Source organism: Amblyomma americanum, chromosome 3, assembly GCF_052857255.1.
Source record: "Amblyomma americanum isolate KBUSLIRL-KWMA chromosome 3, ASM5285725v1, whole genome shotgun sequence".
Taxonomy (NCBI): Eukaryota; Metazoa; Arthropoda; class Arachnida; order Ixodida; family Ixodidae; genus Amblyomma; species Amblyomma americanum.
Window position 1 is genome coordinate 136,420,687 of NC_135499.1, and position 14,853 is coordinate 136,435,539.

At 46.2% G+C, this 14,853-nt stretch overlaps 1 protein-coding gene across 6 annotated transcripts in view; it reads left to right on the top strand.

Annotated features, from left to right (window-relative positions):
• The window catches only part of para (sodium voltage-gated channel paralytic), a 178,491-nt gene that overhangs the window by 147,130 nt on the left and 16,508 nt on the right, over positions 1-14,853 (top strand). For all 6 annotated transcript variants that reach the window (XM_077657917.1, XM_077657918.1, XM_077657920.1 and 3 more), the window contains 10 exons: positions 764-937; positions 2,130-2,305; positions 4,100-4,274; positions 4,999-5,160; positions 5,749-5,956; positions 6,047-6,168; positions 6,242-6,443; positions 6,915-7,195; positions 7,338-7,511; positions 12,104-12,226. In XM_077657917.1, coding sequence (XP_077514043.1) covers positions 764-937; positions 2,130-2,305; positions 4,100-4,274; positions 4,999-5,160; positions 5,749-5,956; positions 6,047-6,168; positions 6,242-6,443; positions 6,915-7,195; positions 7,338-7,511; positions 12,104-12,226 — 1,797 coding nt within the window. The remainder of the gene's footprint in view (positions 1-763; positions 938-2,129; positions 2,306-4,099; positions 4,275-4,998; positions 5,161-5,748; positions 5,957-6,046; positions 6,169-6,241; positions 6,444-6,914; positions 7,196-7,337; positions 7,512-12,103; positions 12,227-14,853) is intronic.

The window sequence follows — 14,853 nt, forward strand, 5'->3', positions numbered from 1 at the left end:
TAGAGCTCTGTGTGAATGGTTTCGCGTTGAGACAAGCCGGAGGAGCACAATTCCTTTTGCTGCTCGTTGTGACGAAAGGAATTCCCGAAGTTGCATGACTCCCACCGGTAAGTTACGATCGCCCTTCAACTATGCGCGGTGCCAAAAATTATTCAAGGGGCAAAACTCCGGTTGAGAAGACAGTCCGGCTTCGTGGTTTCTTTCACCCTTTTGTGCGTGCGTACATTTAGGCATGCAGCTTGAGTAGAATCTAGTAGTTTAGCAGCTTACGCAGCAGTAGTTAGTATTTCGACAATTTGGCAATGAAGGCAATACCTTTGAAGTGTTTGTATGATGTGCAGATGAAATTCAAGGCCTTTGTAGTAAAAATTATATAACGCAACTTGTTTTCCAAAGTCGAAAACTGCAGTCTGTTCCGAATATGTGAGAAGGCTTTATTGTCTTGTTTCCTTGTTTTAAGAAAGGTTAGCAACACTTTATGTATTTTTGTGACTGTTAACATTGCTTGTTGCGCGGCGACATTCATGCCTGCACCAGCGCACCGAAGTTGTAATGCATTTGCACTTAGTTACAGATTTGGAAGACACTGTGGCAACATCTAGAGAAGTAGGCTAAGGCCATGTCTCGTTACCCTCTAACTGAGCATATCTTTTTGTAATCCTTATCTCGCAACCGAACCGTTGCCTGAGGTATTGCCCTCGCGCTGATTTCGCTTGCCTGTCACGCTTCTGTTTCTCTCTCTCTCTCTCTTTCTTTCTTGCAGTTCTTTACCGCGACATTCGCGATAGAAGCTGGAATGAAGCTTATGGCCATGAGTCCAAAAAACTACTTTCGCGAAGGCTGGAATATCTTCGATTTCCTCATCGTCGCGCTATCCCTAATTGAACTCAGTTTGGAAAACGTCCAAGGATTGTCTGTGCTGCGCTCGTTTCGTCTGGTGAGTTGCATTTTGCAATAGTTTCTTAACCCATGAGTATGGTGCCACACGACACCACACTAAGCTTGCACGTTCGTGTTGGAAATCACATGGCTATTGTTACGACTGCCTAAGATTGCTGTGTCAGTACTAGTGGCGCTCATCGACATTTTTAGTATTGCCAAAAATCTTCCCTTTAACACAACTGTCTGCTATTCTTAAAAAGTGAAGAAATTCATTAAATCACCGTTCGGTGTCAGAAGCTGCATACCCAGAGAAGAACAAAAACAGAATGCCTTAACGCAACCGACGACTTTTCGGTCAGGCAGCGCCGTCCGTTATGCGAGAGGGTGCAAATTCGATGTAGTGCTAAACATGGGGCACATATTGCATGACCATGTCGGAACGTCGAAAGGCACCACGACGCAAGATGACCAGAGAAGAACGCAACATGCCGTTTACTGTCTTCGTTGTTACCAACTAATGTGAACGCTGGCAATCGCGCGAGCATCTTACGTCATAACCTACTGACTAGTATTCCTCTCTTCTATGCGCTGCGCAGCACTATATTTTGCTCTTTAGGTCTAGTATTATAGGGGGCAATGCTTAAAAGTGTTAATCGCCCTCTCGCAGCAAGAGGACTGACCGTATGAAGTCCAGTCTTCAGACAGGCGAGTTAAGTAGTCTGCCCTGACGTCGCAGGAGCCGCAGTATCTATCTGGCGTCTATTCATGCACGTTACTCATCTTTGATTACACGTTTGAGCAATAGCTGATGTCTTGAACAGTTGCGAAACGCAGGATTTTAACTACGACGATCTCTAGTTTGTAGCGTCAGTTATTTTTACCCGTTATTTCAAGTTACGCTTACAAATCATGACCGCCGCCGCGGTGGCTGAGTGGTTATGGCGCTCGGCTGCCGGCCCGAAAGACGCGGGTTCGATCCCGGCCGCGGCGGTCGAATTTCGATGGAGGCGAAATTCTAGAGGCTCGTGTACTGTGCAATGTCAGTGCACGTTAAAGAACCCCACGTGGTCGAAATTACGGCGTCTCTCATCGCCTGAGTTGCTTTGGGGTGTTAAACCCCTATAAACCAAACCATAAACCATGACCAACAAAATAACGCACCCAAAAAATGCACTGTATTCTGGTTTGTTCACATGATGCTCCCGTCAACGCAAAACTCCTTACGCTGAGCTAATTCTTCCTTGCAGCTGCGTGTGTTCAAATTAGCCAAATCGTGGCCTACCCTTAACCTGCTCATCTCTATCATGGGGAAAACCATCGGTGCCCTCGGGAACTTGACCTTTGTCCTGGGAATCATCATCTTCATCTTCGCAGTAATGGGAATGCAACTCTTTGGCAAGAACTATGAAGAAAATAAGCACAAGTAAGCCTTTTTTCTCAATCATTGGCAAAGTGGCACTGCGGGCAGAGCACTCACCGCGGCACCTCATATAGTTGCCGACTATGGCCGGCGGTGTAGATTAAAGTACAAAAGCTGCTTTGGCGACCTTCTTTCCGCGTAGTTGTTTGTGGAGGTCTCGTGAAAGTACCGAGATTGCTCGAGCACATCATGAACCCCTAAACAAACTTTTTCCCATTATGTCCTACCAAGCGACTCGTCGGTAACGCAGCCCCACGATGACGTAGCCATGACTGATGCTGAAAGGTGTCTGCATCCGGTGGAACTGCACCAATGGTCCATGTCTTAGCCCGCCACTCATTTGGTGTATTCGGAATTATGCTACTACCAGAAATCTCATAACATGAATATGTGATAAGGGAGCAATTACTCATTGGCATCCCACTACGCGCAGCCATACGGCTACAAAGGAAGCTTCACAGCTTTCTCAGAAACTTCGTAGATAAAGAAAAACTTATCCTGGTCCGGGGCTCGAACCCGTGATCGCCGCTTTATCGGAGCAGTCGCTCTAACAATTAAGCTAACCGGGACGTCAAGCTTATGGTAGGGCGAGAGTAAATTGATCAATAACTCGAAGTGGGAACATTATTGGTCAAATGTTTAGGAGAATGTTTACTCTCTTATTACAAACCTACTGCACCTTGGGGGATTCCCCTAAACATTTTAACAGCATGAAAATGTCCACCAACAGCCACTTTGTGAAAGTTTTTTACGCTCATGACCTGAGTAGTCATGTACATAAGCAACCTAAATTATCACGTTCTGTGTCAGGAACGCCGTAAAAATATTCTCCGGCAGCGTGTAGATCGAACATGTAATGTACGAAAACTGCGCTTCGCCTCTCGGGCGTTGCTTCTGAATTTTGGAGGAGCACTGGGCTGCGCATTAATGTGCAAACACCTCACATGGAAAGGAGATAGGATAACTACAAACAACACAATTATGGAGCCAACACCGTGCTCCGCTCGTTACGAGACGCAGCTAAAATCATCTTTGAAAGCAGAGCTCAGGTCATCCCAAAATTAGGAGATTGTGTGAAATTCGAGCACCTCGTTAGTTGGTCACGCTCTGCACAGCCGCATGCAGAGACTGCTCACTGCACAACTCGTACGCGCGAGTGGTGCGTGTACACCGAAAAATCTCGTCTACATGACGCAGATGCTATACATTGGTGAAATAATGCTGCCTTTTTATGGCTGCGAAAGAGTCTTGCCGATTCAGCATCGTGAATAATCATACTCTTAGGCTGGTGCCGCAGAGCCGAGAGAAAGCCTAACGTGAAGTGAGTGCGTCGTTACTCACCAGAAACACAAAATCAACTACTGTAAATGAAGCCTTTCTTCCTTCTGCTTGGAGCATTTGCAGCTTTAAGGAGGACACTTTAAGGCTCGCATTTTTCTGCTGACTGCAAAATTTTTTTCACTTGCAACGAAGCACTAACAATAACACAAATGAACTGAGGAAAAGTCGGAGATGGGCTGACTATCCGTTTTCTAGTCATCTCTAAGGGAATAACAGAACGAGGACCCATCAAAAATCAGCACGCATATAAAAACTAAGAATTGACATCACGTTTTGCACACGCGATTCCTTTTGCGACACTAGGCCCACAATTTACGCTACATGCCCAAGCTTCTTGATCACTGTAAAGTGTGCCAGAATTTCTTCCGCAATCAATCATATGAAGCATAAGAGCAGTGCCCGCACATCTCTTTTGCTAATCGTGGATCACCTTTTTTTCTTTTTTTACTCTGGCAGGTTCAAAGAAAACATGGTTCCTCGGTGGAACTTTGTTGACTTCATGCATTCATTCATGATTGTGTTCCGGGTGTTGTGCGGGGAGTGGATTCAGTCCATGTGGGACTGCATGTGGGTCTCCGGCTGGCCCTGCATCCCCTTCTTTCTCGCTACGGTGGTCATCGGGAACCTTGTGGTACGTATTTGCTGCCCATTCCACAGTATAACTCACGCCTGGAGGACCGAGGCTGGGACAAAGAGCTTGGAAGCTTCCTAGAGGTCTAGGTACGCAGTGTTAAACGTGGAGATGCAAGTGTGCCCCAGCATTTATGCGCCAATGAAGAATAGATACTGGCTTCCCAACTCATTCAGCGCATACATGCACACGGCAATATACTGTAGTAGAACGAACATTTGGGCGATTTGGATACGGTTCATTCTGAACGAAAAGCAGTACACGCGGGCTTAAATATTCACGAATTTTTACATGGCCACATTACGGGTTATTCTCTCAGCACTGCGTTATTTCTTCTTTTTCTGATCGAAACTAAGCTACAAAGAGCGCAAGAATTAAGATTTCATTTCAACGTATGATAACGTTTATTTCCTCGACTCAAACAAACAGCTGCAAAATTATTTAACATACCAACGATATCATAAATAAAAGAGTAACAAAGTGATGCAGCTGCACCATACCTGCATTTTTAACTAAATGTATTGCTATTTTTTTCATGAATCTTTCAAGATTTCAAGAGAAAGGTCCGGGTTGACAGCCACTTACATTTACGGGACCGTATTGCCTTTTTACCGCGCAAGGCAAATTAATTAGGAAAACAGTATTCAGGAAGACCAAAATTAAAGTGCACACTTGTCTATGGGCTATGAAAATTGCTAGACTACAAGCTGCGTCACTACTGCAGGTGCTCAACCTTTTCCTCGCCCTGCTGCTGTCCTCGTTCGGGGCGTCCAATCTGTCTCAAGCGAATCCCGACAGCGGCGACACAAAGAAACTACAAGAGGCCATCGACAGGTTTCATCGGGCCAGTCGATGGATAAAGTCCAGTTGTTTGAAAGTTTTTAAGGTACGTTATTCCGATCCACCCTTAGTCATCAGCGAGTCTTTGTAGTCTCATGTACAGAAGGGTGGTGAATAGGGCTAATCAGTGGTTAAACGTCATTTCCGACGTTTAACCATGACGATGCGCATTGCATCCAGGCACACTTACTTGAGGTGCGGCGACTTGCCACCAGGCAGCAGTTTTCTGTGTAGTTGTATGCTTCGAGCGACAGGCCGCCAGAATCGTAGCCTGGTGCCTTGCATCCTACCCATCGAGCTCATCGCTTCGTCCTTTGCCAGCAGTAATTGTGTGCAGAGCTTTCATGTTTTCTCTACTCCTTCGGGAAATTTTCTTTTTGGTTCTTTTTAACTGCCCTTTCTACTTTTTGTTCCTTTCTTTCTGCCTCTTTTTAATGCGCAAGCATCAGCTGCCTCATCAGGAAAAAATGTTGCCAATCATAAAATTCGCCCAATGGTTGGGCGAATGACTGTTGACTGATGTTCAAGTGCTACCATTGAGCTGAATAGTTGCGGAGTGGCCCAGCAGTTTTTTCATTAATCTTCCAGTTGAACCTCTCCTTTTTTCTTAGCCTTTCTTTTCCTGTTGGCGCAGAGCTTCCGTCGGAAACCACGCAACCAGATCGGGGACCAGACAACAGATATTCGTGGTGGCGGCGCAGGCGAAGAGTTGGAGGCAGACCCGGGCGTCGCAAGAGAAGTAGTTCTCCTCGACGGCCGAGTGCCGATGCGAGACAAAAAGCCCCAACACAACAACGACCTCGAGGTTGTAGTTGGGGACGGCCTCGACATCGCCATCCAAGGTAACGGGCTCTGTTAAGAAAAAAAAGATGTGCTTAACTACACCGGTGCAGAGAAGTGTAACAGCGTTTCTCTACCCTTTTTTACTCCAGGTGATGGCAAGGCCGTTAAAATGAAGTTGAAAAACAACTCTAAGCCTGTGATGAATTCTGTTTGGGTGGGACCTATGATCGAGCCTAAGAACAAGCAGCTAGAGAAAGACAACAAGGAAAAGGTGAGCAACGCTTACGGGCAACTTGTCCTCGAGTGTTCTGGACGGATGTTGAACGCTCTCTACTTCTCGGCAGGAGAAAGAGGCGCAGGGCAATAAGGTGTACCCGCAAAAGGACGAGGATACCCTCAGCGAAAAGTCGGCGTCCAGCCCCAAGGAGAAGGGCCTCCTTATGAACAAGCCGTCCAAAGACCTTAGCAACAGTTCCCTGTACCTGGGGAACAACCTCGAGGAGGAAAAGAAGGACGCCAGCAAAGAGGACCTCGGAACCAAGGAAGGTGCGGTCTCACCCCATACCTGTCTCGCCTCCTACCTCGCTACTCCTCCTTAGCTATCCTCCTATCAATTGCTTTCTTCATTGCTTTAGTAAGTATAGAAAACAGTTGTCAGCGAGAGGTGTGATGTAGCATCGGGTCAGCCACTGCAAGCCACGAGTTATTTCGGCATGTCTCCAGGAACGCTCGTAAGACAACGCAGATTATTACCTATGCGACGCGGCACCCACATGTGCAGTGTGTACTCTTTTCTACAACTCTAACAAAGCGAAACCCGTGAACGCGAAAGGGCGAGAAGAACAGAGCAGAACAGAAACAGAGGGGACCTATTTCTTCATACCAATGAGCACAGTGATGAGCTGCGGTGTCATTGACCTTTCTGCCCCTGAGCAGCACGATCTCGCATGTCTCCGGTTGGACCATCCGGTAACGGGGTTCTCCCGCGCCGGCGCCATGCTCTATCCCATTTCGCAGGAGAAGAGGCCCCCGCCGAAGAGCCGGTCAACCCGGACACGGAAGACGTAGACACAGACAAGCTGGAGACGGCTACCTCGGACGTGATAATCCCCGAGTTGCCGGCCGATTGCTGCCCCGATTGCTGCTACACACGCTTCGCCCCACTTTGCTTCTACGACGAGAGCAAGGTTTTCTGGCAACGCTACAAGATCATGCGTGCCAAGGTGTTCGGACTCGTCGAACACAAGTACTTCGAGACCATCGTTGTGGTCCTTATCCTCACCAGCAGCCTGGCGCTGGTGAGATTTTCTTATTCGTCTTACCTGGCTACGAACACTGTATCCCGAAACCTGATAATAGAGCACTAATATCGCTCTGGTCATGGTACGAACGCATGCACCATTCAAACTTCACTTGTGCTGTTCATCTGCGACTTCGCAGGCACTCGAAGACGTCAACTTGAAAGACCGGCCTCTTCTCAAGGCTGTGCTCACATACATGGACAAGACCTTTACGGTTATCTTTTTCTTCGAGATGCTTCTCAAGTGGGTTGCCTTTGGCTTCAAAAAATACTTCACAAACGCCTGGTGCTGGTTGGATTTTGTCATCGTGCTCGTAAGTGACGACAACTCCGTATCCCACGTTCATTCAAGATGCTACAAGCGTAAATTTTATTTGGCGACACAACATATTTTGCTTTACAAAAATACATGTAAAATATAGTTCATTGTCGGCATACGTTGGTGGAATAAGCAAAATTTGTGCTGAATTCAATTAAAAAGCTACCCAGGACGCCTCATTCAATCCCGAATCGAAAAAGAATGGCCTCACTGGTGACAGGGCTGTACTGTGCCTCGTTATTATTAACAAATTTCTGAATGACTTATTTGCTGTTAGCACACAGGGAACAAAGAGGAGAAAACAAATTTTGTGTTCAAATATATGCCATGCTACCTTACTCAACAATGTATATATTTTCAGTACAGAAGTGCCTACAATAATGCAATATATGTCGTGTCGAAACTGCTGCAGGTTACATTGTTCAGTGTGAAATAAACAACAGATTTAAAAGAAACTGAAAAAGCATTTTAAAAACAACATCAAGTTCTGGCCAATTGAACACTGTGCTACAGTCAGCCTATAGACTGCAGTGCTTTAATTGCCGTTTACTTTTAGCAATACCCATGCTGTTAAATAATGTCATTTTTGCAGCATGAAGTACAGTATGCACCGAGTGATGACCTGGGGATACATGTTGAAGTGCTGAAACTACTCGCCATACTGAATAGGGAATACTGGTCATGGTCGCAATCTCGAAAAATATTCAGATGTCAACTCTTTGTGTTTCATTTGCAGTGTCGCGTGTACAGAACTTAGTCCAGAAGAGTGCGCTGCCGCCTTTGATGGCGAGCCAATTATGAGCGGGATCTCAGTGCGTACGTGCGTGACTCGGGACATCAGATTCAAGAGAATAGAATTCCTTAAGTAGTTAACTTTGCTCAAAAGTAGCCAAAGTTATACAATGAATTTAGTACTCGACCATTACAAGTGAATACTAGAGTTTTCACATAGGTATCTCTGACAGAATGCCACCTAAATGTTTCTCTCTGAAGTCTAGCAGATACGAACAGCGTGCAACACTTTCTTGCAATGCAGGGCTGTAGCTACAAAATTCTATATTTCAAAAGAGTCCTTGTGCATATTGAGCTTAGTGCAACATAGTGGAAACATAGTTGCATTGCATTTTCGCCAAGAATGAACGAAGCCTCTATGCCACGCCAGTATCAAGTGAGGTAGCCGACTGCTTTGCAGCACACATGATGTGTTAATTGTCACATATAGACGTTACTCTCGAGGTCTATCCTTGTTCCATCTTATGTCTGCTTTACCGACAGTGATGCTCAACTGTTAAAGACGGGCACAGGTTGAAAGGCAGTATCTTATCATTATCCCTAAGCTGGTGGGCAGCATCCACTAAACCTCAAGTTAGGACAGCGAAATGTATTTCAAATAATGTGCAGCCTCGCACGCAATTTATATTAACTATACTGCATGTTATCTCATAGCTTACTACTGTGCACCATTGGTCAAAGTGGAAGTTCAGCTAAATGAACCGTTATTAAAGCACTTGTAAAAAACTGTGGCTGAGATCAGAAAGTAGGCTTTTGCATTTCCTTGGCGAAACTGCAGATGATAGAAATGAGAAACAACTGCTAAAAATGCCCCGCGGGTCAACAGCCAAAGTAATTCTGAAAAGAGTGTCTGTGGCTTGTGTATCGAAGAAAGCCATAAAGAGATTGTCTAGGTGTCCACTTCGGCAAATGGCTATACTAATCATGACAGGCAAACGCCGGGGAAAAGCTTTCAAGTTCAGAAAGCTCAATTATTGTCTTTTGGTGCCATCACTAGATGGCCCTCTCTTTATTGCTCTCTTTACGACAACGTCGTCGAATTTTTGCAACGGAAATTTCTATAAAAGTGGACACGCTACAGCAGCTTCAAGTTATTCTAAGCAGAAGAGAAAAGGGAAAATAATATATGCACTTTGCAGAAAGTTACACGTTTAGCCCTTTTTCTGCGGCTTTCCAGTTCGGATAGGTTACAAACACACAAACTTCTGTGTACTGAGACGCAGAGCATGCTAATGTACTCAATGTGCCCGAAATAGAATTCATGTCCTCCGCCACTGCATTCTGTTAGCTCACATTAAAACCCCACGGCTTGAAAAAAAAACATTTTTTAAGTGGTTATGATGCAGAAAGAGTTGTTCAGCTGACATGAGCGTGCAGTTCACTGTACGATACTCTAAATTGCAAATGTGCACCCGAAACTGCTGCTCTGTCCTTCGTGTTCTGCCGTAATTTCCCTTGCAGTTTGTCACCTGTGCAGTGTCATCTTGTTGTTGCGCTGTCTGTCTCCCCGAGGCCTCGTTCCGCCTCACATTTTTCCTCGCCCTTTCCACCCAACCAAACCAACCTGCCTCCGTCCCAGGTGTCCTTCTTTAACATGGCCGTAGCCATGATGGGCTACGGACGAATCCCTGCCTTTAAAACCATGCGCACCCTACGAGCGCTCAGACCTCTGAGGGCGATGTCCCGCCTGGAGGGAATGCGCGTAAGTAACCACCACACACTAACCAGCTTAGGGGGCACGCACTCACACAAACACATACCCGCTCCACTCATCTCTCAAGGTCTGCCACGGCAGGCGTTGTGAGGCACACATCAGAGACCTGCGCACGTGCTCTCGTTCGCAGTGTTTGCCAGCCAGCCGGACGGAAACCCTGGAAGGAGAGTCAATATTGTTCACGACAGGAATGCATTATTTTTTTTTTCACAATATTGCCTGATCTGAGAAAGCAAGGAACGGCTAGTAACCAGAGAACAATGCACGCCCTTCAGTGCCTTAGGACGTATGCCAAGTTAACAGATATATACAAAGGATCGATATAAGGAGTCTAACACTTCGGCGACAAAATGCATGTTGCAGATTGCCGCACCAGGTTGTGCTTCTTAGCAAAATATTTGAAGCCTAGTTTGTAGTCGTACGGTGACTCTCACGTTAAGGTTCCTTAGCATTACTGGCAAGTTGAACAGGTGTTCAGGCGGCATTTATAATCCGGCAACCACTGTAAACGAAACGCGTCGCGGCAGGTCATTTCACTCGCGAGAAAGAGCATTTGTATGTCACGGAGTACGCAGTGAGCACTCATTAGCAGCGCGTGCGCGTTATGTGTCGTGTCTTCTGTCCGTCTGTGGTGCTGTCTTAGTCTCGTGCGAGGCATGCGCCACGAATGGCTTGCTCCTGTAGCTGCTCTCGCCAGCGTTCTTTCACTCCTGACCCTCAGGAGAGCAGAAGAAATTAAAGCTGAAGCCCATTAAGTTCCCATCATGTTCCAACCATGATGGAACCCATCAAACTTTTCAAACCCATCAAAGCCCAACATATTCTGCGATCCCTTGAAGAAAATTTTGTTACAATTAGACCCATATACAGATGAACGCGTTCGTACGACTGTCTGCGAATGATAGCATCAGGTGAAGGTCTTCAAATACATTTCAGGATAGAACAGAAATGTTACATCCACTGTCAGTGCTAATCCTTTATGTGTTTTTCCCGAGGAGCTAAGCGTTAATATGAAACAACGCAGTCAAACGTTCTTCAAGTGCAGGAAGGACTTTGGCATCAATTATGCGTGGCAGGTTGGAACGGGAAGAAGTGATCGAGAATGTTCCAAAATATATCATGGCTTCTAGGTAACACAACAAACAAATGAGACGGAAGCTGCTATTTTTCAAATAACTCCACTTTCAAGCCAGACAAGACCACTTCGGATGTCCGGGAACATTCTCAAATCGCCACAGTTTTATGCCAAGATTATCGATACTTCTCTAGTAACTTATCACCTGAAATAAATTTGCTCAGAGATGGAAGGAATTTCAAGTTAGCGAATATTTAGGCGCTCACAATTTGGTGCGGCGTTGCGAAATTGTCAAGGCAAAGAACGCGTGTGGGACTAGCGCTTTATTAAAGGAGGGAGGTTGGCGAGAACATGCTACGACGCATATGTCTTGTGTGTATGTTGTCCGTTGTCCTGGCTGTACGTGGACGATACAAGAAACAAGGGACACTTGGACGAACGAACAGGAATTCGCAAACAGTGAGGCAGAGGGCAGGCCTGACACTTCTCAAACGCAACTCTTTGAGGGACAGCCATCTTTGACTGAACAGTTGAAAATAAAAGCGAGTAAGCCCGACGAAGAGCGGAGTTTCCTGGGTGTTCTTGAAAGGCTTCGCTCGCTCAAGCCTAGATCCCACAAGAAGACGCAAACCTGGCTTTTCAGCACCCCGATTCAGAACTTTTAACTGGTTTCGAACATTACCTCGTTTGAAGCAAACATCACATAGTAAGCACCTGAAAGCTTGTCACAACGTCGTTCACGACAAGACCAAGCGTTAGGCAAGCAGACAATTAGGCTGAAAATTGGCGTTGCCTTTTCCGTCCCTCTGGCGCCGGGCCCCAGGGCGCCAAACGATTCCCCCGATTTGCCCGTCCGCCCTTCCCTCGTCCCCCCCATTCCAAATGTCCCCCAGGTAAGTGACCCCCCCACCAAAGCCACCAGCTTCCCGCAGCGGAGGGGGCGCGCGTTATGCGCCCCAGCCGCACGCAGGCACCAACACCTGCCGCGGACTGTTCCTCTCGCCAGGTGTCAGTGGTCAATCTAATCGCGTCAGCGCTGGGGGCGGGCCGCATCCAAGCCTTCAAGACGATGCGGACGCTCAGAGCCCTGCGACCACTCCGGGCTCTGTCCCGGTTCCAGGGCATGCGGGTGAGTAGTGGCACCGTGTGGGCTTGACGTGCTCGGTGGTGGTCGTCGTCACCGTGTGTGGTTGTGCGTGCGTGTGTATGTGTGTGTTTGTAGGCTCGTGCGCACCTGCATACTTAGGCACTGTCGCGCTCGCTTTGACTACACTGCTGAAACAATGCGCCAAGAGCTTCGCTTCCTGCGGTCTGACCAAGGCTGCTGGTTTAGCCAGTGAAATGAATGACGCAGACTTAGAGGTAGCAAGTAAATTCAGTACCTCTCACTACAACACACCAGACAATAACTACGAGTTAAATTGAAATCTTTTATTCAGCATTCAGTGCTTCACACAGTTCAATACGGCCCACTGCTGCCTGAGGCAGTGGACGGGACAGCGATAACTACTGGCATCGATTAGGGGTATTTATAGCTCTCGTTGTGTGCGAATAAGCTCAATTCATTAAGTACGGGCAGCGTACGATCCCCAGATCGCCGTGCATTCTCTTTAACGTGATTTAATGTCAAGACTGATTAATTAAAAGATATTGCTAAGGGTTCAGCATAAGGCCTTTGTCAGAAGTAAAGGGCCCTTGAGTCTTACTACTAAGCCGTGTAGCGGGGCTATTTTAGCATCTGTCGAAGTCCTAATACTCAGAGCGGTGAGAACGAAAGGTGTTCTTCTTTTCGGGGGATTTAGACTACTGGCGATGCATAACGAGTCACACAGCATGGCCCAGAAGCGAATTTCCTTGGGCTCCATACCTCGGACAAAGGCTGCACATTAGTGTTTGATACTGTCTCCCCTTTTCTCTGCTTAAAAGGCATCACCTCAGGCCCTAAGGGAAGATACCATATATCAAGATCTGTTTGCGAAGTTGTTTATCACTTGGCGTCGCGAAAGTGGTGCAAAGAAGACCAGAACGGGTTCCTTTTTGCGTCTGTATGTAACGTGTTCTGGTCTCCTTTCCAACGCTTTTGTGCTTATCAGCAGAGGTGTACAGCACACAACGGAAGTTGGAAAAATGTATAGCAAAGCTAACCTTATGATTCGAATTCGGCTACTATAATTTTACGACTGTTAAAACGAAAACCGAAGGCTGCTGGAAGGCTTTAATTGACACCTTCATTTGCGCCAAATGCAAAATTCGAAAAAAAAACAAAAAGAAAGCAGTCGTAAAGAGCTCTCTCTGCCGTGTTTTCAGTGTGGCTAAATAACTTTTGCGAGCCCTAACGATGCTCTTAACGCAATGTTTCAGGAACGGAATCTGGTGGTGGTGTAAAACTAGTGGCTGCGCGTAACAGTACTTTTGCCTAACCGCAGCTGATTAGCTTCTAGAATGCTTTTTAGCTTCTTCTTTTACTCAGCATCGCAGTAACGAACTTTTCGGCTTATTGTGTCTCTTTTTCTACGTGCTGCAGTCTTAATCGTTACAGCAACTCACGCATTGTTTATCGTAAGTCTTGAAATCTGGCTGCAGACTGCAGACAGCAATGATGGTATAGAGGCAGCGTAAGCAGCTTTGTCACGCTCTACTCCAGCTGAAACTCGTGAATTATTTGGCAAAACACATGACACTCTGGCAATAAAAAAGAACATAAAAACGCGCATATTAAGGTGTCTTGGTTTTTAGTAGGGGCCTCATTTTCGTAAAATGCTACGTCTACGTTAACGTTTTAATAATTTGAGGAAACACTTAAGCATTGAATAAAGCTGTACTACAAACTGGTCATTGAAGCCTTTTCTTCAAGAACACCTGGGTGTGACTTAAAATGTGTTGAAGTTACATTTATTTGTTCTAAGCTAAGTTTGTTAGTTACTGCGCTAGGCACAAAAAAAAAAGCTTCGCAAGTTGCTTTTATGTGCTTGTTGTGATTGGCACATGCCTCTACGCTGCTCAGCGGATTCTTTTTTCACGTGCTTTTTAGCTTTTGGCTGTTCTTATACCAGCTACTTGTAGACAGCTACAACAGTGCATTTTTTGTGAACTGCCGAAGTGCTTTGCTAAGCGTGGCTGCAACAAAAAGAGCTCGTTAAAGACCTGCCGGATGATAATTTCTTTTCGAGCACCGGATTGTTTCAGTATAACTGGCGTCTGTTACTAAGTGCCGATACACCACCGTACCACACTCCTTTAATGCCCGATGTGACGTAGAATGCACGTTAGAGAACTTTAATGCCCAAAGAATAGGTTGTGTCTGTTTCTGACGCACATTTAGTGCCCGTCTGCCATGCATCCGCACTTAGTATCGAAGACTGTCACTGAAACTTGTTCCACGTGAAGTTTATGGTTTTTTATGGTAGAACAACCGGGTAAAGAATGCTACGTTTTAGTGCGCGCGCATTGGTTGCCTCGTACATTGTTCGTTACACAATATGGCTGCGGCAAGTGGCTCAAGCAAGTGTGCTTCACATGTTCCCATGCCTGCAAAGCTTGGCAAGAAACACGCACCACAGATGCGTTTTGTTATTTGTGGAAAGTTAACTTGCGTACCCTTTAAAGCACACAGTAATAGAACACACAGAACTCGCTACCCCCCAGTCAGCTCTTCAGACAAGATCGTGTCCAGTATTCGGACTGCAAATTATGTCTAGTCACACCTTGCTGACCTCTCGTAAATCAGTGACGTAATCTTTCTGCCGAGGTGACTAC